A 24,720-nucleotide genomic window follows, 5' to 3' on the forward strand; every position below is an offset into this window, starting at 1 on the left:
TGCCAGACACTATTCTAAGCACGCTACAAATATTGACATTCTACTGTAATTTTTGTAGACTAAGAAACAGAGAGGTTAAATATCTTGCACAAAATCACAGTGCTAAAGATCTCAGTATACGTTCAGTTTAAAAATTAATATATAAAGCTTACCTGTAAAGTGTAAAGTGAATTTACCAATTGTTCTATAAACTAACAATACGGTGAATACTATATTTGGCCATAGTATTAACTCAAAACTGCCATAACAAAATATCATAGACTGAGTGGCTTAAACAACAGAAATCAGAAGCCCCAAATCAGAGTGTCAGTATGGTCAGCTTCTTGTGAGAGCGCTCTGCCTTGTAGATGGCTGCCTTCTCACTGTGTCCTCACATGGTAGAGCGGGAGAGAGGGAAGGGAGAAGGAATAAGAGGGAAATAGAACGGGGGTTTGAGAGAGAGTAGGCAGAGCAGGCCCTCCTAGTTAACAAATGAATTAGGTGGATATGTACCTATTCATGGTACTTTTAGGAGAGTTAAAAAATGAATTACCTAATATTAGAAACTATTAGCAAATTATTGTTAAGTCTTGTTACTTGTACTGATTGTGGTTAGGTAAAAAAAAAAAATCTGTATTGTTAGAAACACATATTGAAGTATTTACAGTGAAATGCCATGGTGGGTATGGAAGTTAGTTTAAAATACTTCAACAACAAAGCAGATGATGTAATGTGACAAATAATTATTGTTAAATTTAGTTATGTGCATATTCTAGTCTATTCCATAACTTAAAATGTAAGATGACAAGAATATATTAAGAATCTAGAAAATTAATTCGATTGCCTTTAGGTAAATCAGTAACAAGTAGTATAATACTCTGAGAGGATTATGACATGCTTAAGAAACTACAATATAGTATAATTTAAAAGCAACCAAAAATGTTTCACCAAACATTTAGGATAAGCAAAAGGATATCATTGTAAACTACTTATGGGAGGCAGAAAGGGAATATCTTATTTAGAGATAAATTATTTATATTTAAGAAAGTAAATTTCAAATACTACATGAGACCAAAAAAATATGATCAATTATTTATTTCATTTAGGGAAAATAAATTTTTCTTTACATTTCCTTTTGAACTTTTTTTGTTATACATGTAAATCCAGTGTGTTCACTAATATAAATAAATAATCTTAATATCACAAAAAATACGATATATAATTTAGAATCATTTCAGAAATATAGAACCTTTTTATGTTAATCTTATAATATCTCTGGATACTTTTAAAGACATTAAGTTAATAAAAAGACACCTTTCCTCCTTTCACCCTTTCCCAGGATCCTTTTACAAAAAAAAAAAAAAGACTGTCCGAAGAATAAAATGAAAATTGTCACTAATCCATCTTAAAAGTAAGGAGCTAAATTCTTGTTAATTATCTGTACTTATGTGGCAAAGAAATAATTATTTCTTCCTTCTATACTTCTTCTTTGCCACCAACTAAATCCAAGAAACTTGACACTCTGAGTCATTAACATGTTTTTCATTTAAAACATTTGCCAACCCATTCAAACTCATTTTAGTGGAACAAGGAAAGATAAACATGCCTTAGAGTCAAGAAGGGTCACTTTATAATGTGGTTCATCTCTCTCTGGCAATTTTCCTCAAGAGACTGGGCAATATTTTTTTCATTTGTTTTCAATATCCAATTCATGTATTTAATTTTTTATATATTTTTTGTAAGTAAAAATAACATTACAAATCTAATGGGAAAAAATAACTGATTTCCTTTTCTTCATGCTCACAAATCTCTACACTTTTAGAAACGTAATCGCTCTCAGTCCTGTGAGTTGTCCTATTTCCAAGAGGCTTAGAAATGTTGAGAATGCGATTCCAGTCTTTTCTTCTAGCTTTATTGACATTCCTATGCACCTTAAAGACACTGATAACGTGCAAGATGAAGAACACTACTGCATATATTGTGTCCGTGCTTCCAGAAACGTATAAAAACTAGAATATTCTGTGTACTTGTATGCACTTTCTTCTTATCTCTTCTTTGGCTAAGTCAGGTAGCCAATGGCTACCAGCATCATAAGCAAAACTGTCAATGTCATAAATGTGTGTCCTGAAAGTTAAAAATAAAAAGTTAAAATCAAGGTAATTTGACTTATTGGTGATAAGCATGCAATGTTAAGTTATGATATGATAAAGCATGAAGAAGAATTAATTGGCTAATTTGGGGTGTCACACAATGCAAAATCATACAGTATAGACAACCTCAGCCACTGTGGAGCTAGAGTATAGTAACTATGGCAACACCAACTAAAATAGTTTTTGAGATTAACTGGTCGAGGTAGAATCAATTGAGATACTTTCAGATTAAAAGTCAATGAGAACCCCTTGACTACTACATGTGAAATAGAGGAAAGTTTTATCCAAGAAAAAGACACCTAGAAAGTTTCACAGATACGTTAACATGAAGTTATTTTTGTGTAACCATTTCCTGTGACAACATAAAAGAGATATCTTATAAGATCCATAAACAGGACTTATAAAATATACCATACATCAAATTTTAAACCCTGGAAGCCATCAAGCAAAAAAGAGAAACAAATACAATATAAGCCAATCATCTCATGATACAAATAGTTAGAATAAAGGCATTCTTATTAGTAGACCTAATGTATCAACCTTTGTTTTTCCTCCCCCAAAATATTTATGTCATTGCTAGCATCGAATCATTACAATAAACTGAGTTCAAAACACAGAATGAGATGATGAGCATATTGCGGAAGAGTGTCAAGAACTGATGACATGTCATACTGAGAGATTCAATGTTAGTAATGTCAATCCTTCACAAAAAGAGAAAGAGTTACAACAATAATAGAGGTGAAATCCTCTATTATCTTTGAACAGCACCAGACACACCCTGAGACCACAGTATTGATGAACATTTTGCAAGAAATGCGATTTTATAGAACTAGATACCTTTCGAATTTACCAGAAGGCCATACTTCTGAGGCATCACCAGTCTCTGTTAAATTATGAAACATAACATTGAATTCTTTGTTGTTCTCCTGGATGTAATAAGAGCTGAATAGTAGAGAGGGAAAACACTAATTGAATTATATAATTCTAACCTGAATCAAAAAAGTAGTACCAGCAGTTGCTTACAGCCACATCCTTTTGAGCTCCAATGTATCGTACAAACCCAACACTTCTAAAAGTGTTGGGTCGAACTACCCTTTCACAGGGGTCGCCTAAGACCATCGGAAAACCTTTCATAGGCAAACACAGGGATCATCAGGTGAAGGTCCGCTAGCACCTTCAGACTCATGAACTCTTGGCCCTGTCCTCATTAAGATCCAATTTTTAATTAAATAGGTATGAATGTTTTAAAAGTGATATGAATTAGGAGAATAACCAGGAATGAATAAAGTTAGCTCTTCCTCTCAACAGCTTTTACTTCTCCAATAAGGCAAGTGGAGTGTTATTACAGGGCACATTAAAAAAAGGCAAATTCTTTCTTAGGGGTTTTTGCCTGATTTTCCTCTTATTTGAAATAGAGGAATTAGGGAAACGAATATTACCTCCTTCTGTGGTTCAACACTTTTCATCCAATCAAAAATATCATGGCCGATTACTTTGCCAAAGTAAAGAAACTGATGACAGCCGAAACCGGTTTGGCTCAGTGGATAGAGCGTCGGCCTGCGGACTGAAAGGTCCCAGGTTCGATTCCGGTCAAGGGCATGTACCTTGGTTACGGGCATATCCCCAGTAGGAGATGTGCAGGAGGCAGCTGATCGATGTTTCTAACTCTCTATCTCTCCCTTCCTCTCTGTAAAAAATCAATAAAATATATTTTTTTTAAAAAGAAAGAAAGAAACTGATGACAGCTAAGAGCTAGCAACTTGTAAACTCACCACTTTCCACCTATCTCGTCTGCAGAGCCCCAAAGCATTGGCTCTGGAAGCTAAATGGGTAATGCTCTCCAGCAGTTCTCAACCTGTGGGTCTCGACCCCTCTGGGGGTCGAACGACCCTTTCACAGGGGTCGCCTAAGACCATCGGAAAACACATATATAATTACATATTGCTTTTGTGATTAATCACTATGCTCTCATGTTCAATTTGTAACAATGAAATTGGGGGTCACCACAACATGAGGAACTGTATTAAAGGGTCGCGGCATTAGGAAGGTTGAGAACCACTGCAACCCAACAGAAGAGATGGAACAAATGTAAGGAAGAGCATAAGGTAGGGGGTTTACTTTTTTTCCAGAGTAGTTTTGCTGGGGCATCTGCATGATCAACTATTTTAATGACTTGGACTTGTTTTGGGCTGGGCTTTAAAGCCCCTTCTTCAAAAGATCCTGCAAAATTTGAAGAGAACGTTGTATTTTACGACATGTAGTATTATAGCCTCAAGACCACTTTATTAACAGGAAAATCTATTTTAAAAATCCAGGACCTAATGGTCTAATATTTGGCTAAAATACTGAACAATTCAGTGATTTAAAGAATGTTCATACTTATAATAGGCTTATAATAGGCTTAACTATACTACTTAACAATATTTGTTAATTTAAGGAGAAAGGAAAGTGTTAAATGGGGCAAAAAGTAGATAGCTCACATTCATCAAAGAATTAAGACAGGCAATTTAGTAACAGTGTAAATATAGTTGTTCTTAATTAATTAATGAAAATGGAGCCATGAGGGAAGTATAGAAATGACTCAAGAGTTTATATGAACTCCATAATTAGTTTTCTGAACAATAAAATCTACAAGATAACAGAAGAGGGTCAATTTATTTATTTATTTTTATGTTTTTAAGGTGTCGTGCGTGTTTATAAGGATGAATTGAAATAAAAGCCTTCTGTTTCTCAGACATGCCTTTGTGCATGCTGTTCCCTCTGCCCAGAGGGCCAGAAGAGGGTCAATTTAAGTAACCTTCTGTTTGTCTGCAGAAAATGCCAGAGCCAACCATGACAATATACTTAATATATGAATGTTCAAGGCAGATCAGATGTTTCAAATCAGACTGGTTTTTCCCCTATGTGTTACTATTTTACCATCTGAAGGCCTCCTATATGCCAAGTGATGTTCTAACTTCTTTACAGGTGGAAACTCATTTGATCCTTACTACAATCCCATAAGGTATGTTTTCTATTTCTTCCATTTTACAGATGAGAAAACTGAGGCACAGAGAGGCTAAGTTGCTTACAGTGACATGGCACATGAACAGTAGACACACAGGATGGAACCACGCAGTCAGATGCCAGAGCCTGTCCTCTTTGGCTAGACAGGCATGCATCAATAAATGCAACTCAAAGACAGGCCTAATTACAGGCGATTTAACAATATGTTAGAGGTTGGCTTTTCTCCCCCTAGATTTCTTTGGTTTTGTGCAACACACATATGCTACCATAAATTATACTAAGGAAAGGGTAAATTGATTAATAGACTGCAAAGTGAGACTTCGGCTTTCAAACCATTTTCCTTTGAAATGTTGTTAATGTTTTTCAATATATTGAGAAATTTTTAAAAAAGACACAAAGTCTGCTTATGCAAGGTAGTGATTCTAGACAAAAGGGATAAAGAGAGAGCATGTCTAAAAAGACAATTAACTGAGGAAAATTATCTATTCGTGATAAAATATCAAGTTTTACCGGAAAGAAGCTAAGAGCAAATGTTTTAAGTCATCAGAATTTCTGCTCACCCTGATCTTCCACAGTCCCCGAAAATTTTGGTTAGACTTATGATAGCAATTATTATTGCACCAACAATAAGTCCTTGAGAGGGGAAAAATATGGTAACACAGTTAATAGACACATAAGCAATTATATATACAGTGTAATTTCATAAGGATATTATGAGGCAAATTAAAGAAAATATAGAAGACAGAAATTATGGTTTTGCATATGGCTTCTATATGTTACAAATTTGAGAGTAAAAACTGTGTATTATTTACCCTTTGTTCTGTTTTCTTTCAAAGAAAAAAGAAATAAAATATTAAAAATAAAGTATAATGATGAAATAAAATTAGTTTGATAGGTTTGAGAAGATTATTAAGTATTTTAACCCCATCATGCTTAACTTAAATGATTTGACCATTGATCTTTCATATATGCATTTCCTCCCCACTCCACCCTCCACTGTCCTTGAACTCTACTCTTCTGATCTGTACTACAAAGGAAAGTAGAGATGATACTAGAAAAGCAAACTGAAGCTAATGTATCTAATGAGTGGATCTGGTTCCACATCAGCTATATAGAGATATTATACAATTGCACTGCCATGTGGACAAATTATTTAAAAAACAAACAAAACAAAAAAACAACAGCTATGTCCACCACAGGTAAGTTTTTATAGTACTTTACTCAGTCAATTTCTTTAACTTATGCCCTAGCACTATATCATTTTCATAAAATAAATCATGGCTCCTCAACATTTTTTGAGGGTTTTTTCCCCCTTCACCACATTTCATTAACCCCATTATTTTTAAATGTAGCAAAAACCTCCATTTTCGATTTGAATGATAAATGAATATAGAAATTTAAGAGTGATCCAAAATAGCTAGATGATGGAAGTAAAAGCCTATTTCTAGAACTCGAATTAGTACATATATGTAATTCTTGAAGAAACTATGTGAAGGTTGATGGGTTAACAAAAAACCAGAGCAAAATACAGAAGTTTGAGAAACAAATATACAGAAATGATTGCTTCATAAATTGACAATGGAGTATTATCTCACAAATTAGAAGGAAAAAAATTTAAGTATAATGTCAATAATTTATGTTGTTAAAATCCACTTGGTATCTACAGAAAACTACCCCAAAGGTGAATCCGAATCAATTTAATATTTATGCAACTTGGGATAAATGAAACTATGAATTATTAATAAAATTATGATTGTGATTCCAGTGTTCCTAGTTATTAATTGAAGAGCTCTGAGGTAGAAACATTACCTAACTTTAAAAATGACTTTCTCCAAGAAAAGGTAGTGTTTCAGTAATGTCCCTGGAAGTAGAAATATGTTAACACTGTTTAAAATGTTGCAAAGCAGTTTGCCACCTGTTATCTCATTTGATCAGCTCCAATAACTAGCACAGCGCTTGGAAAATAGTAGAAAGTGCTTATAAATATTTATTAAATTGTATAAAATGACATTATTTTTGCAGATGAGCAAATGGAAGCAATATACAGAGTATCATCTTTAGTTTTGAAAAATCCAAATCAGAATTCTACCTACAAGATCTTGTGTTAATGAAATGATACTAGTCTCCTTTTCTGAAGAAATATGGGTTCAGCCAGTCACTTCAAAAGGTCCAACTTACATCTAATAAAGTAGAAATGTATTCCTTATGCTCTAAAATATAAGAAAGTTGTAGATAGATTCAGTTCTTGCTTATAATCTCATTTAATGTAACAGAATAAAGGGATTGAAATTGTGGAAAAGTGAAGTCACACTGGAAAGAGACTTTTGCAGAAGAGAAAAGAATATGCTTGAGTAAACCTTAAATTTTCAGATTTATAAGTCAGGTTTCAACACATCTTACTCAGCAACATCTACAGGATCTTGCTGTTATCACTGGATTTTCTGTGCCTCTGTATTTCTTCAAAAATGTTAAGTAAGAAAAATCCACACACTTTCCTTGCCAGACCAAAAAGATCACTGAAAAGTTATATGATTATCTGACTTCTTAAGTTTGAATAACAAGTAGATAATTGAAGTCACTTTATAATGGGATTTAAGTTTGTCATGTGTAGAAAGGTGTAAAGACACAATAAAAAGGGAACCCTCGTGCACTGCTGGTGGGAATGCAGACTGGTGCAGCCACTGTGGAAAACAGTATGGAGTTTTCTCCAAAAATTAAAAATAGAACTCTACTTTGACCCAGTGATCCCATTCCTAGGAATATAGCCTAAGAATCCTAAAACACTAATTAGAAAAACTATATATACACCTATGTTCATAGCAGCACTACTTACAATAGCTAATATCTGGAAACAGCTCAAGTGCCCATAAGTAGATGAGTGGATAAAAAAGCTGTGGTACATTTACACAATGGAATACTATCCTATATAATAAAACCCTAATATGCAATCCACTGAACTGCAGAACAACCAGTCATTATGATGTGCACTGACCACCAGGGGGCAGATGCTTAATGCAGGAGCTGTCCCTTGGTGGTCAGTGCGCTCCCACAGGGGGAGCTCCGCTCAGCCAGAAGCCAGGCTCACGGCTGGTGAGTGCAGTGGTAATGGTGGAAGACTCTCCTGCCTCTGCGGCAGTGCTAAGGACTCTTTGGAGGAGCGGGCCTAAGCCAGCAGGTGGACATCCCCCAAGGGTTCCTGGACTGTGAGAGAGCACAGGCTGGGCTGAGGGGACACCCCCTTACACACACACACACACACACACACACACCAGTGCACAAATCTCGTGCACTGAGCCTCTAGTACAGCTATAAAATGCAAAAGATTAGGGACAAAGAGAGAATCTTAAAAGCAGCAAGAGAAAAGCAGTTAGTTATCTACAAGGTCACTCCTATGATACTGTCAGCTGATTACTCAACAGAAACTTTAAGGCCGGAAGATATTGGCAAGAAATATTCTAAGTGATGAAAAGCAAGGACCTACTGACAAGATTACTCTACCCAGTAAAGTAACCATTTAGAATTGAAGGATATACAATGAGTTTCCCAAACAAGAAAAAGCTAAAGGAGTTCCCCACCACCAAACCCATATTACAAGAAATCTTAAAGGGTTTTATTTAAGAAGAAAAAAGATAAAAATATAAAGACTAAAATGGCAATAAATACATATCTATCAATAATTACTTTGAATGCAAATGGTTAAATGCTCCAATAAAAGACATATGAATGCTGAATGAATAACAAAACAAGATCCTTATGATGCAGACAGACTGAAAGTAAAGGGATAGAAAAAATATTTTTATAAAAATGGAAACAAAAAATCTGGGGTAGCAATAATTATATTAGGCAAAATAGATTTTAAAACATAGGCTATATAACCAAAAAAAAAAACAAAAAACAAAGAAAGACCCAGTAATTCCATGTCTGGATATTTATCCGAAGAAACCCAAAACACTATGAAAAAGACATATACATCCCTGTGTTCATTACAGCATTATTTACAATAGCCAAGATGTGTAAGCAAACTAAGTGTCCATCAATCAATGAAAACTAAAGAAGTGGGATATGACTCAGCCATATAAAAGAATGAAATCTTGCCATTGTGCTGAGTGAAATAAGTCAAATGAAGATGAATGCCACATGATTTCACTTATATATAGAATTTTTTAAAAAAACTAAACAAATGAACAAGCAGAACAGAAACAGACTCATAGATACAGAGAACATTTTGATAGTGCCAGATGGGAGGGGAAGGGTTTGGAGAAATGGATAAAAAGGTGAAGTGATTGAATAGTATAAACTGGTAATTACAGAAGAGTCAGTAAAGTCAATAATATTGTAATAACTATGTATGTTGTCAGATGAGTACTAGATTTATCAAGGTGATCACTAAGTTATATAATGTCTAATTACTGGTTGTATACCTGATACTAATATAATATTATATGTCAACTGCAATTGAAAAATAAGAAAACAATGATTTAAAAAAATGCCACTCTAAAAAAAAAGAATTTTCAGGTTTATATTTTACAAGTATATGATCACAAATAAAAATATTACTATATGTCTGATTTAAAAGAGAAGAAATTCCTCTTTATTTTTGAGGATAATTTAGAATTACAACTAACTCAAAAAAAAGCTTTCTGGGAAATCACATAATATATATTTTAAGAATTTAAAGAGAAAATAATAAGCATTTCAAATCTTTATTGAACAATACTGAGCAGGTGAAAAATACCTCATCTATTAAACACATCACTGTTGTCAACATGAAATCATGAAATATTCATTTATAATACATTTTATTTCTATTTAAAATATAAAATAAACAAATTGAATTCTGACAGAATCTTTTAAAACAAATCTTTTAGTTTTAAACTTTAGGAGACATTTATTCAAAATATAAAAGAACTATCATAAATAATTTTTTTAAAAATAATTTCACAATACCTGTCTTCAGCTTTATAGTCCCTTGGCTAATTCATACAAACATAAGACAGAAGACTCCAGATTATTAGGACACAATTTTAAAATATACACTTTTTTATAAGAGTGTATTTTCTATTGAATGTTACTTATCAATATGCAAATTTAACTGTATTGCTTCTTAAACATTTCTCTTAGTATCTTTGGAAGTTTATTAATCTTATTGTTAATATATAACATTAAATAATATATTTATGGATAAAATAAAGGACTGGACCAAATGCAAAAATAAATTGCAACACAGTTGTTTTTGGCCTCATGACTAAAGCAACAGAATATTTTTTTAAAAATAATTTTGCTTTCAATCACTGATAGAGAAGGGAAAAGAAAAAACATATAATCAAAGGTAGCACTCTTTGTTATATTTGAGGGTAAGACAGAAATCTAGAAATGGTCAAGAAGTAATTTCTTGAAGGAGTCAGTGGAGGGGAAAGGGGACATATGTAATACTTTCAACAATAAAGATTAAAAAAAACAAGAAGTCATATCTGATTAATTGTAAAATACTTGAGGCTAGAACCTGTATTAATAACTATCTTTTCTTGTCATTCTTCGGCCCCAGAATTAAAACAATAGGCATATAATAATACTTGATTGCGTGGCCCAATGATTTGAAGTTTTCCTAATATTACTTTGGAACAAGAATATGGTTGGGAATAGTACTTAGAAACATACCAAACACGTAATGGTGTCCACAAAACATCATGAAATACATTTACCTGTTTTCTCTTTGGCATCCATGAACACAGCCTTCTAACACTATACCTAAGACAGTTATAATGCAATATTCTCTGCCAGAAACATGGATTGTACCTACTACAGCGATGACGATTTCTTTTAACTGTCAAGGAGTCAGACTTACCAGTTCCAATGATGGTAATCCCTAAAGAAGAAGAAAATTTTAAAAAATTACTAAATTCATTTATTTGCTACAAATTTCATATACATAAACTGTACTTGAAAGTTCAAAAGTAACTCAGATTTCCACAACTAAAAGAAATAATTATAAATAAATTTATGAAAACAATTACACATTATGAACAATCAAATAAAATACACACCAGTGCCTATATCTACTCAGCAAGTTAACATTATAAACAGTAAACATGATAAAGAGTTACTGAATACCGAAACAAACACCGTGTAAATTTGGTCATGTGATTTGATGACAAGAAACAAATTCAAAAGCTTAAATAGTAACTACTGATCTGATCCTATGCTCAAGAAACTATCAGAAACTGAAGTTTTTTTCAGCAGATGTTATCAAAACTTAAACTACTATATCACTTTTTTATTTAAACCTTTCAATGAATATAAGTGAGGCATTGCAGAAATTACTTTCAAATAAATACATTTGTAATAATTAATACATTGCTCTCTTCAATAAATGGTCTGGGAAAACTGGAAGTCACATGCAAAAGAATGAAACTGGATTATAGTTTGTCCCCATGTTCAAAAATTAATTTAAAATGGATAACAGCCGAAACCGGTTTGGCTCAGTGGATAGAGCGTCGGCTTGTGGACTGAAAGGTCCCAGGTTCGATTCCGGTCAAGGGCATGTACCTGGGTTGCGGGCACATCCCCAGTAGGAGATGTGCAGGAGGCAGCTGATCGATGTTTCTCTCTCATCGATGTTTCTAACTCTCTATCCCTCTCCCTTCCTCTCGGTAAAAAATCAATAAAATATATTAAAAAAAAAAAAGAAGTACAAATTAGTTATTACAGAATAGGCAAAGGCTATGGAAGTAAATGTAAAAACAAATGAATGGGACTATGTTAAACTAAAAAGCTTCTGCACAGGAAAAAAAAAAAGACAACAAAACAAAGAGGTAGCCAACCAAATGGGAGATATTTGCAAACAATAACTCCAACAAAGTGTTAATATCTAAGATATATAAAAAACTCATAAAACTCAACACCAAACAAAAAAAACAACCCAATTAATAAATGGGCAGAGGATCTGAACGGACACCTCTTCCAAGAAAACATACAAACAGCTATATGAGAATATGTTCAACCTCACTAGCAATTAGAGAAATGCAAATCAAAATTACAATGAGATGCCACCTCACACCTTTTAGAATGGCTATTACCAACAAGACAAGTAATAACAAGTGCTGGAGAGGTTGTGGAGAAAGGGAAACCTCATTCACTGCTGGTGGGAATGTAGACTGGTACAGACACTATGGAAAACAGTATGGCAGTTCCTCAAAAAATTAAGAATAGAGCTACCATATGACCCAGCAATCCTTCTCCTAGGTATATACCCAAAAAACTCGAAAACATGTATGCATCCCTATATTATTGCAACGTTATTCACAGTAGGCAAGTCATAGAGATAGCCAATGTGTCCTGTGATAGAGGATTGAATAATGAAGATGTGGTACATATACACAATGGAACACTACTCAGCCATAAAAAAATGAAATACTGCCATTTGTGATGACATGCATGAATCTTGAGAATATTGTGCTAAGTGAAATAAGTCAGGCAGAAAAAACTAAGAACCATATGATTTCACTCATATGTGGGATATAAATCTGAAACTCATGAACACAAACAGCAGTGTAGTGGTTGCCAGATCAAAGGGTGTGGGGTGGGGTGAAGGGAGCCTAATATATGATGATGGTGTTTGATTTGACTTTGGGTAGTGGGCACACAGTGCAATATATAGATTGTGTAACAGAAATCCACACCTGAAACCTATATGATCCTATTAAGCAATGTCACCTCAATAAATTCAATTTTTAAAAAAAAGTTACTAAGCCACACATGTATGTTTTCTGCAGTTTTCTGCATGGGTGTTGACTTCAATAAAAATGTTAAAATACTGTTTTTGAAAATTATCTCTTGGCTCAGTTATATTGAGATTTTCCAAGGAACAACATAAAATAAAACAAAATAGGTATCCCTATTGGAGAAGAATGCATATAAAAATGGCTGTACAGCCCTAACCAGTTTGGCTCAGGGGATAGAGCGTTGGCCTGTGGACTGAAAGGTTCCAGGTTGGATTCCGGTCAAGGGCATGTACCTTGGTTGCGGGCACATCCCCAGAGTGGGTGTGCAGGAGGCAGCTGATCGATGTTTCTAACTCTCTATCCCTCTCCCTTCCTCTCTGTAAAAATCAATAAAATATATTTTTTTAAAAAATGGCTGTACATTAGGCAAGACATGGGACAAGAAGACATCCTAGTGGTCTGAAGCAGCATTAATTAGTAAAATGGGTTTCACGTATTCACTCAACAGGTAGTTCTAAAGTCTATAGCACATTTTACTTCAAGTGCCTTTATTTAAAGAGCCCTGCATTATTATGAACTAATTCAAAGAACTGTGTTTTCAATTACTTAGAAGACACTGTTGAGCTGCTTTACCAAATTAGCAACTCTAGGGAATCTGGAGAGAGCTTTTAGCATGCTTGAGGGACGGGTCTCTGTCAATGAACCAGACCCAGAAATCAACTTTAAGGATGGCATATATTTGGTTCTAGGAAGAGTCTTGAAAAATTCAACGACTCCCTAAAGCTAATATAGAAAACAGAATTTCTTCACCAACCTTAACTTAGCATCGTTTTGATGGGGCCACACCTTTTTTTCTATATCATTGCAAAATCTTTCCTTTTTTAAAGATTTGCCCTAACCACAATCCAACTCTGCCTCTGAAGAAAGTCCAAAACATGAGTATGAAAACAATGCTGACTACAACAGATCCCAGATTATTTAATTACGTAATCCTGGTCAAGTTGACATTCTCCACCATAGCACTTTAGATCCATATATACTCTGGAACCTGAGCAGTGTCAGCTCACCTGCTGTAAGGAGTCCACTTCCTTTCGAGATGCTAGGTGTCGTGAAGATAGCTTCATTCTGTGTGGCTGCAATATGAGCAGATGTCAATCTTTGTGTTGTATGGAGACCCTTAGTCATTGGGGCATGTACCATAGTGAATTTTTTTGTTACTGGGAGACTCTGTGTATAGGAAGCTTTTGCTGTGGTGAAGCTCTGGGGTTTTGGTGTGGCTCGTGTAGCAGAAGAATTTGTCATGATGAGAGTCTGGACTGTTAGTTGGGTCTCTGTAAGTAGAACATTTGAGACAGGAGATAGTTTGGCTATTGTGGCTGAATCATTGGCTGTGAGAGGTTTCTGAGAAATCGGTGGGGCATCCATAGCTAGAACAGTGAAGTTTGGTGTCTGAGGAATTAGTAGGGCTTTTGTAGTTGAAGAATTTCCTGTAGTGAGATTCTGAAGAGTTGGTGTGGCTTCTGTAGCTGGAACATTTACTGTGGTGGGTTTCGGAGAAGGTGATGGGGACTTTATAGCTGGAACATTTACTGTGGTGGGTTTCTGAGGAGCTGATGGGGACTTTGTAGCTGGAACATTTACTGTGGTAGGTTTCTGAGGAGCTGATGGGGCTTCCGTAGCTGAAATATTTACTGTGGTGGGTTTTTGAGGAGTTGATGGGGACTTTGTAGCTGGAACCTTTATAATGGTGTGTTTTTGAGGAGTTGATGGGGACTTTGTAGCTGGAACATTTATAATGGTGTGTTTTTGAGGAGTTGATGGGGACTCTGTACCTGGAACATTTACTGTGGTGGGTTTTTGAAGAGCTGGTGGGGGCTTGGTAGCTGGAACATTCACTGTGGTGGGTTTTGGAGGAGTTGATGGGGACTCTGTAGCTGGAACATTCACTGTGGTGGGTTTCGGAGGAGTTGATGGGGACTCTGTAACTGGAACATTCACTGTGGTGGGTTTTGGAGGAGTTGATGGGGACTCTGTACCTGGAACATTTACTGTGGTGGGTTTCTGATGCGATGACGGGGCTTTGGAACTTTGAGCATCCGTCGTGGTGGGTTTCTGAGTAGTTGTAGGAATTTCTGTGGAGGAAAAATGTTTTTAACACATTAGCAAAATAATGCTCTTAAGATTTAGGAACCAATTGCTAACTCAATGACTCTTCTCTTTCTCGCCCCACAAACACCTAAACATGACATTTAGTCATCCAAGTCTTGTGTATTTCCCAAGGATGTAAAATGCTACACTGTTTGGGCTTCCACATAAATTATACCAACAGGCAACTAAGTACATCAAAGTAGTACTGAGATACCTAAACTGTTCTCTGTGTGAAGAAAGGAAACAGAAGTCCGCGTCGGCAGTGATCTCATTCTGTGACACACCCCAAATAAAGATATTTTCTCTCTTACATCGTCTTCCTTTGCTCATGCCAAGACCAAACAACAGCAGGATGCAAACATTGGACCAATAGAGATGATCACAACAGAGATCATCACAGAGTTCTGTTTTCTGCAGCTCTCGGGATATGTTAGTGACCTTGGAAACGTCTCTTGTTTCACTTCTTTTTTAAAGTAATAAAGTCAGAATAAAATAACTCCCCCTTTTTTCTCTTCTTGTACTGGTTACCAACTTTACACACATTAGACTAGTTCCTCTTTGGCTCTTAGGTGAGCTAACATGTCTAAAGCACAACTTCAGTTAAGATCTTATTCTGAGAATCACAAATAACAACATAGTAAAATTTTAGGTCTTCAGGACCATTTAACTGTGTTTTCTTTTAAATATAATTTTTGATAGTATTACAGATATCTCCTATGTTCTCACCCTATTTCCCCCTCCTCCCTACCCTTCCCTCCCCCCAGGTCTTTACCACTCTATTGCCTGTATCCATGGGCTATGCATATACGTACATAAGTTTTTGGTTTATCTCTTCTTGTCCCCCAAACCCCACATCGAGGTATGTTAATCTGTCCCAGGCTTCCCTGCTCCCAGTCTTATTTTGTTGGCCAATTCCTTTTGTTCATTAGATTCCACAAATAAGTGATCTCATGTGATATTTGTCTTTCTCCATTTGGCTTATTTCACTTAGCATACTATTTTCCAGATTGCGTATGCAAACGCCCTCTTAATGCGGAACTGAATAGTGCTTAGGCCTGTTTCACTGCATCCTAGAGACCAAGTTTTCTAATCCCTCTGAACTTCGGTTTCCTCGAATATAAAATAAGAGTAAAAACAGAGCAGACTGTGTTACCTTACTGTAAGGGATAAGGGAAATAATTTGGGTGAGTTATTTCACACAGTCTGTCCCTGAAGCCACGTGTTACGTCATCCAGCACTACTACTGCCAACAGCATCGGCACACATCCTGCTCTAGGCGCTCAGATGTTGTGTCATGTATTTCTACATCCTTTACCGACCTCATAGGATGCTATTTCAGGGGTGGGGAACCTCCTGCCTGCAGGCCGTATAAGGCCCAGGAAATTATTTGGTCTGGTCCTGCCAAGGCATTAGGGGTGAGTTAATTAAGTGTTTGACTAAATATAGCAGGCTAATTTTAAAATTGATAATTTTGTGTGGCCCATGAATGATGTTATCAATATCCAAATGGCCCTTGGCAGTCAAAGTTCCCCCAGGGATAACAAGTAAAATACATAGCAGGTAACACGGCTCTTGGCAGGCACTCAGAAAATGATAGGTTTTATTATTAGGGTAAGTAAATTTTTCATATGGACTTTTCGTCTAAGGCCAACATCTATACAATTTATTTTGTTCTTCCAAGATCTCATTTTGGATCCAAAGGACTTTGTAGTACTGCAGTTTAAATCTCCTGGAAGTTACTTTTTTAGTTATCTTTTTATTTGATTGTCTACTTTAATTCCACTGGGGTCAGAAAGCATGCTCTGAGTAATTTCAATCTTCTTAAATGCATGGTGTTTTAGAGCCCAGCATATTGTCAATATTCCATGTATATTTAAAAACAACACTTATAGGGTTCAATACGCTTATCTGTTATTTTTTAAAGTTTAATTGTTGGTCGTGTCTTCTATATTCTGATTTTTGGTTACCTATTGAGAGAAAGATGTGGAATTCTCAAACTATAATTGTGGATTTGTCTCTTTTTCTTTCTGCCCATCTCTGCTATATAGAGATTGAAGCTATTTTTCCAAGGGCACATAGATTTCAGATTGTGATCTATTCCTGTTGAACTGACCTCTTTATAATGATTAACTGGTTTATCGTAAAGTATACTTGGATACTAATAGAGTTACACAGCTTTTTATTTTCTGGTAATTGTTTGCATAGCATATTTTTTCCATCCTTAACTTTCACCTCTTCAGTATTCTTATCATTAAACTGTGGCTCTTATAAATAGCAAATAGTTCACTTTTACTTTATTAATCTAGTCTGACAATATTAGTCAAATCACAATGTAATTAACTGATACAATTAGGTTTGGATCAAACACATTACTATCAGTATTCTATTCCATCCATCTATTTTATGTTTCCCTTTTTAAATTGATTTTTTAGAAAGAAAGAGAAGGAGAGAGAGAGAGAGAGAAACATAGATTTGTTGTTGCACTTATTAATGCAGTCATTGGTTGATTCGTGTATGTACCCTGACTGGGGATCAAACCTGCAACCTTGGTGTATCTGGATGATGCTCTAATCAACTGAGCTACCTGGCCAGGACTTATTTTATGTTTCCTTTTGTCACTCCTTCGTTCTTATTGCTTTTTGGATTAAGCATTCCTTAAAATTCCTTTGTTAGTTTGTAATTTTTATATTCTTTTATTATTACTTTCAAGACAACCCTAGAGATTACAGTATTATACTATAAGTCAATTATGCAGATTAACTCTTTTACCACTTTTTAATACTGCTGGAACCTGGGAACCTTTAAATTGAAGTTACCCCTTCTTGTCTTTTGGTTTATTGCTACCATAAGTCTGTATTCTACATACAATTCAAACCCCACAAGATGTTGCATTTATCTTTCAGTGTTCATTTACCCTTGTCACTGTTCTTCATATTCTCTAGTATTTTCATGTTTTACATTTTTTGTGACTCCGCGCTTTTATTATTTGTTTGAGTTTCCAACTAATCTTAAAATTTATATAGAATCACAAAAGACCCCAAATAACCACAGAAATTTTGAGAAAGAACAAGGTGGGAGGTATCACACTCTCTGATATAAAACTATACTATAAATCTATAATAACCAAGCAATATGTTCTGGCCTACAAAGTGATGGAATAAAATGGAGAGCCCAGAAGTAAATCCTCATTAATACAGTGAATTAATTTACAAAAAGGAGGCAAGGATATACAATTGGTTAAAGACAGTCTGTTCATTTTGTATGGGTCTAGAGACATAGATGCATGGAACAGAGTGTTAAATCTCAGAGGGAAGGCAGGGGTGGGTGGGTGGATGGGAAAAGATCAACCAAAGAACTTGTATGCATATATGCATAGCCCATGGACAGACAATAGGGCCTGGGGGGAGGGGACAGGGTGGGCTAGAAGAGGTCAATAGGGGAAAAAGGGGGGGCATCTGTAATACTTTCAATAAAGATTAAAACTAAATAAAAGTAAAGGCAGTCTGTTCAATAGTGCTATAGGGAAACCTGAACAGACACATACAAAAAATAATAATAAAACTGGACCGCTTTCTTACACCATATACAAAAATAAACTCAAGATGGATTAAAGACTTATGTGTAAGACTTGAAACTGCAAGACTTATAGAACAAAACATAAGCAGTGAACTTTTTGACACCGTTCTTAACAATATCTTTTTGGATATGTCTCCTTAGGCAAGGGAAACAAAACAAAACAATAAAGCAAATATGACTACATCAAACTAAAATGTTGCACACACAGCAAAGGAAATCATTGACAAAGTCAACAGACAACCCATTGAATGGGAGAAGATACCAGCAATTGATATATCCAATAAGGGTTTAATATTCAAAATACATTAGCCAGGCAGTCCCTTAGCCCTCTCTTTTACAGCAATCCTGTGTCAAAGTAATCATTCATCCATTGCTCAGGGTCTGCTGGTCAGCCCCAGCAAGCTCTCCGAAGGAAAGACAAGTCATGTTGGTGTTTCAGATGGATAACTCTGGGGAGAGTATAGAATCTATACTATAGATGAAACAGTAATAGAGTACAAGAATGAAGGCTGGAGGCCATTGCAAGCAGCAGCATCTTTGAACTCAGGCCAGTGGAACTCCTGCCCTAGCTCCCACACTTTAAAAGGTGGTGCTTGGCCTTGCTCTGGGAGTGCCTCTCTCCACTCGATGGGGGATTTTCAGGGCTGACGGGATGAATCCATTGAGGGCTCCTCCCCCACCCTATTTTATCTGACTGGTTGGAGAAATGGCAAGATAATAAATGACCAACCACAACACAAACTTTAGTTTGTTTTTAATGCTTTATCTCCAAAGGTAATAAGTTAAGGAGAATTGCAGATAAAAGTCTTTAAATCAGCTCAGACACACATTAGACGGTGAGGGTACTACAGATATACACTGTGAATAATTCTTAATGCACAGAAAGTAATTTGTCGTTGATAACTTAGGCCCACAACGTGAGTGCTTAGATTCTTTCAGTCTTACCTTGGCACACTGGGAATGGATCGGCCCAAACCATATCCTTTCCTTCATAATAACAGAAAGTAGAATTTTCACCAACTAATTTGTACCTAAACAATGAGAGGACAAGAAAAGTTGAGTTCTCTTAAATTCTCCAGAATATCATCTAAAAATATTCACTATACCAGTAGGTGGAGACAAAACAATAGTTGATGAAAGTTCGTATGGTAGTTTAAAGAAAAAGAAAAAAAATAAATTAAAAAAAGTGACATCCAAAGGATAAACAATTATAAGACATGCAAAACATTTCTTATTTGGGTGGAGCACATTTCAGAAAATATTAAAGTATTTTAAAACATTTTAAAATTATGTAGATGCTTGAATATTTTCTATTTCTGAGTTCTCAAAGATCAAAACAGGCTTCATAGAATAATAGAATACACTTACACTTAAAGGGTTCAAAGTACCCCCAGATTTGATATTTATGATCTAAATATCTGTGTTTAGCACAGGAGATAAGTGATACTGATATTATTTTATAAAAATGGACATACACATACAGAGTAAAATATCATAATTCAATTTGCAAATATTAAATGAGAAAATGAATATAAAGTTTTCAGCGGTATCTGAGACACTTATAATATTCAGTGAGTGAGTCCCTTTTCTCTAAATAGAGAACTTATAAAAAACCTTGGTCAGATGATATTGTAACACTAGAACCACATGTTTTTAACCTAAGATATTTTGTAAGATTCTTTGCATGTAAAAAACATATTAACATGATCTCACTCATTTGTGGAATATAATGAACAACATAAACTGATGAACAAAAACAGAGACAGAGAAGCATTGATCAGACCTCAGAGGGAAGGTAGGGGAGGGTGAGGGTAAGGGGGAGAGATCAACCAAAGGACTTGTATGCATGCATATAAGCCTAACCAATGGACACAGACACGAGGAGGGGTGAAGGCATGAGTGAGGGGGTGGGGGGACTATGGGGGAATAAGAACACATATGTAATACCTTAATCAATAAAGAAAAATAAATAATACATGCTAAAAAACATGCAAATTTATTATTTAGGTAAATTAAAGATTGGTTTCATTTAAATCTTGCATTTAATTTCTGCAAGTAATTTCCTTTACCAATGACATTTAAATTTTTATAATGAATCACATGTACCGAAACCTAAGAATTTAGAGAATTTGGTGGTATAAAACATCTTCCTTTCTTAGCCCATTTTACTAAATTTAACTGTGATAAGCTTATGAGGAAAACCTTTGAGCAGAGGGATTTTTTTTATTGCTACTAGCTTGTGAACACTGTCCATACTTCTAAAAATCTCCATCTTAAATTCTAATTTGTTTTTTCACTTGTTAAATATAGAATGGTTAGTATGCAAAAACTTACCCTGGGTTACATGAGAAGTAGATGTCTGAGGCAAATAATATGTCAGTTGGTATACTGATATGACCATTTTCTATTTGTCCAGGATCAGGACATGATCTTTCTAGAAGGCAGTAGAAATTTTTTTTTTAAGTTTTTAGGCACATCTACGCAAATTCATCATCTGAACCCACTGGTAATCTCTTATCCTGAGTCTGTTTAAATCCTACAGTCATTTTATAAGTTTCAATAAAGCAGCCTATTTAGGAATATATACTTCTTTCATTTCATTTATGGTAATCTTAAACTAATTAAATGTGAAATCTGTGCATCAATTAATATTCCTATCTCTCTCAAGTATTTAGTTTGCCTAATTATAATAAAACTAGAGGCCAGATACATGAAAATCGTGCAGGGGTAGGGTCCCTAGGCCTGGCTGGCGATCAGGGCTGATCAGGGCCGATCAGGGCTTTCCCGCTGCTGGCCAGGGCCTTCCTTCATTCTGCACCACCCCCTGGTGGTCAGCGCACATCATAGCAAGCGAGTGAACTCCCGGTCTCCAGGTCAAATTCCCAAGGGGACACTTTGCATCTTAACCTTTTATAGATGACTCTAATCATTCTTTTTTTTAAAAAAAATCATTCCAAATAATAATATGTACACACAGAGATGACTCTAATCATTCTTTTTTAAAAAAAAAAAAATCATTCCAAATAATAATATGTACACACAGACTTCCAGCATGAATAAAGGATTAAATACTATTTTCCCAAATACCATACAAGTAAGAATATTCTTTAAAATTATACTCACTGTAGCAAAATACTTGTAGTGTGCTCCACGTATAATTCCGAAGGCAAGTTACTTCCGCTGACACGGAATGGTTCCTTTCGTAGCCCGGATTACACTCATATTCCACAACAAAACCCACTGGGCGATAACTCACTGGGATGAAAATATCTTTCATAGCTGCATAAAGTACCTTCGGTGGAAGACTACAGGTACCTAAAAGTATTACCAAACCAACAACAACAAAGAGTAATATCACTTTATTTTATAATCTATATTTAATGATTGGAATTATCTGGTCTTTATATCTCCTCCTTTTGCATACTTCTTTGTACCTATTTGGCACTTAGCTATATTAATATCAATAGGGCATTTATAGGGCATCAAGCATATTCAAATGTATGCTTTTGTTTCCTAATGATTAAAGGCCTGTGAAGTAGATGTCACTAGGCCCACAATTTGAAGAATATAACGTGTTTAAGTTGCATGGTGCAGTTCTGGCACTGAGTCAATAAATGCAGGTTGCCTTGCCCTGCCTGCCCCATGTAGCGCAGGGGTAGATGAAAACCAATATTCCCACACCCCTGGGCTAATGTCCTGGACAAGGGCAACAATCGTAACAATAATCGCTAATATTTGTGGGATACTTCTAAACGTTTGCTGCAAGCAAACTCATTCAATCCCACAGCAACCTACTGAGGCAAGGATCAGAGGGGCCAACGTGTACATTCAAGTATTTACAAACTTGAACCAGCTGGGCAAATATGACTTTATGGAGGCATGGGACAGTTGGATTTATTGTCAAAATACTCAAGTTTGAACCCGGGCTCTTCTGCATAAGAGCTGCTGATCTCAAGGGAGTTAACTTCTCAGGACCTGTTTTCTCAACTGTAAAAAGAGGATGGGTGCCTACTCACCTCACGGAATTGTCTGGAGGATTAAATAAAGTAACATAGGTGGTAGAGTTATAAACTCTGAAACAGGATACATGTGCAAAGGCTTATGTACTTCAACCTACTGCCTTCTATCACAGATAAGTTTTAAAAACAGTTAAAGCCCATTAAAAAAATATTTGTGGTGGCAGTTTCTATGTGTATGTAGCTTCCAAAGCTCCAAACTTGTTCAAAGGCAGGAATCAAATCTTATCTTTATACCTTCTTGTATATGTCAAAACTACTATTGGGCCATCCATAGGTTTTGAGGTACAGATAGTGACATTGCAAAAGTGGCACCCCAGTGTTGTACATGGGAAGTCCTTCTTTAGGAAATCAAATTTCAAACAGAGCACCCATACTATGTGTCTCAATGCAATTGCCCAACATGTTCATATTTAATTTATTCCCTAAACAACAACAGTCACTATTGGTTATTTTCTGTTAGTCAGTTCAGGAGATACCGTGTGGGGAGCAGGAGGGAGCTGTTAATGAAGAAGCAGGGTAATACCATTAACTAGCTGGTGTGTGAAGTGCTAGCAGGTATATCCTGGGGTGTAACAATGCCAGAAAAGTATCAATTGCCAGTCCCTGGGAAGAGGGATATATTTCCCCTTAAGAGGATACATTCCATTCTAACTTTTAAAAAATATGCTTTTATTGATTTTTAAAATATTTTTAGAGAGAGGAGGAGGGAGAGGGAGAGAGAAACACCAATGAGAGAGAAACAAATGGAATGAGCTGCTTCCTGCACACCCCCTACTGGAACTGAGCCTGCAACCCTGGCATGTGGCCTCACTGTGAATCCAACCAGCTACCTCTTGGTGCACGGGAGGAAGCTCCAACAACTGAGCCACACCGGCCAGGGCCCCCTCCCTTTTCTAAAAAGAAAGGAAGAACGTACGATTACAAAATGGTGCCAGCTTTGTCCATTCACCGTTCGGAAGACAGTGTTTTCCGCTCAGCGCTCCCCTCATTTTCACATAACCGCGATCGCAATAGAATCCTACTATGTATCCTTCAGGAAAAGTTGTACGATTTTCCAAATCTGGTGTAGCATTTGGTACATCATCTGGGGGGATATCACAGTCACCTAGAAATGAAAAAAAAAATGGAACTAAAGAAAAGACCACTTTTCAATTGATAGCAACATTCCCTTCCCCACGCTAAGGGAAGCAGCCATGGTTTTTGATACACACGTAGCATTTCGATCCAGTGCCGACTGACGACATCCCAACAACTTGCTAGGCTTCCAATCTTGAAGATGAATTCAAGGCTAAAATAAGTCGAGAATAAACCCTTCCCCTCCGTTATTTTTTGAAGTGGTTTAGTATTTCTCTCCACTTAGATACGGTTGCTAGGCGCACAATAAAGACTGGGTCCCGGTTGGAACGTTACACCTGGAGATGTGCAATTAAAGGTGTAGCTCCAGGTGTTGTTAGGGGCCCGCGTGGTCGGTTATGTGGCCTCCCACCCTGAAAGAGATGTTGGGGGGTTGACAATCCCTCCAGCCCAGCCCTGCCTTTCTGCTTCCCAGTATTGGCTGCTCTGCAAACTCAGCCGGGGCTTCCTCAGCCATCCGCGCCTCATCCTAAAGTCACTCCTACAGCCGTGCAGTTGGGGTCCCGCACAGCAAGACCCCTAATAGCTAACTTTTTAAAAATATATATATGTTTCATTGACTTTTTTACAGAGAGGAAGGGAGAGTGATAGAGAGTTAGAAACATTGTTCAGCTGCCTCCTGCACACTCCCTACTGGGGATGTGCCCGCAGCCAAGGTACATGCCCTTGACCAGGATCAAACCTGGGACCCTTCAGTCCGCAGGCTGACGCTCTATCCACTGGGCCAAACCGGTTAGGGCCGGAGCTCTCATCTTTAACGGTAGAGGATGTCAGGGGACCATTACCGACGCCCAGACCCTTCACCTTCCCAGGGCCCCAGACTTCGCGGTTGTCATGGAGACTGACCCAGCCCCTCCCACTCAGGCTAAGGGCTCACCCCGCTGGCCTGGGTCCGCGGCCCCCACTCACCCCGCGCCGCGTGTGGACACAACAGCAACAGCAACAGCAGCAGCGGCAGCAACGACAGGGTCAGCCAGCCGGGGAGGC

The 24,720-nt window shown here is 36.4% G+C and overlaps 1 protein-coding gene across 1 annotated transcript; it reads right to left on the bottom strand.

Moving 5' to 3' along the window:
- Positions 1–1,059: 1,059 nt before the first annotated feature.
- LOC102258807 (complement decay-accelerating factor) lies at positions 1,060–24,714 on the bottom strand. Its single transcript, XM_014532563.1, has 11 exons — positions 24,643–24,714; positions 23,811–23,887; positions 23,516–23,704; positions 21,704–21,895; positions 20,915–21,014; positions 19,526–19,611; positions 13,924–14,988; positions 10,981–11,001; positions 5,696–5,768; positions 2,967–3,071; positions 1,060–2,103 (listed from the first exon to the last, which is right to left on the bottom strand). Exons 2-11 carry the CDS (start codon positions 23,815–23,817, stop codon positions 1,989–1,991), a joined length of 1,953 nt encoding a protein of 650 aa, XP_014388049.1. The 5' UTR covers positions 23,818–23,887; positions 24,643–24,714; the 3' UTR covers positions 1,060–1,988.
- Positions 24,715–24,720: the final 6 nt, after the last annotated feature.

Source organism: Myotis brandtii, unplaced genomic scaffold (genome assembly GCF_000412655.1).
Source record: "Myotis brandtii unplaced genomic scaffold, ASM41265v1 scaffold898, whole genome shotgun sequence".
NCBI classification, from domain to species: Eukaryota; Metazoa; Chordata; class Mammalia; order Chiroptera; family Vespertilionidae; genus Myotis; species Myotis brandtii.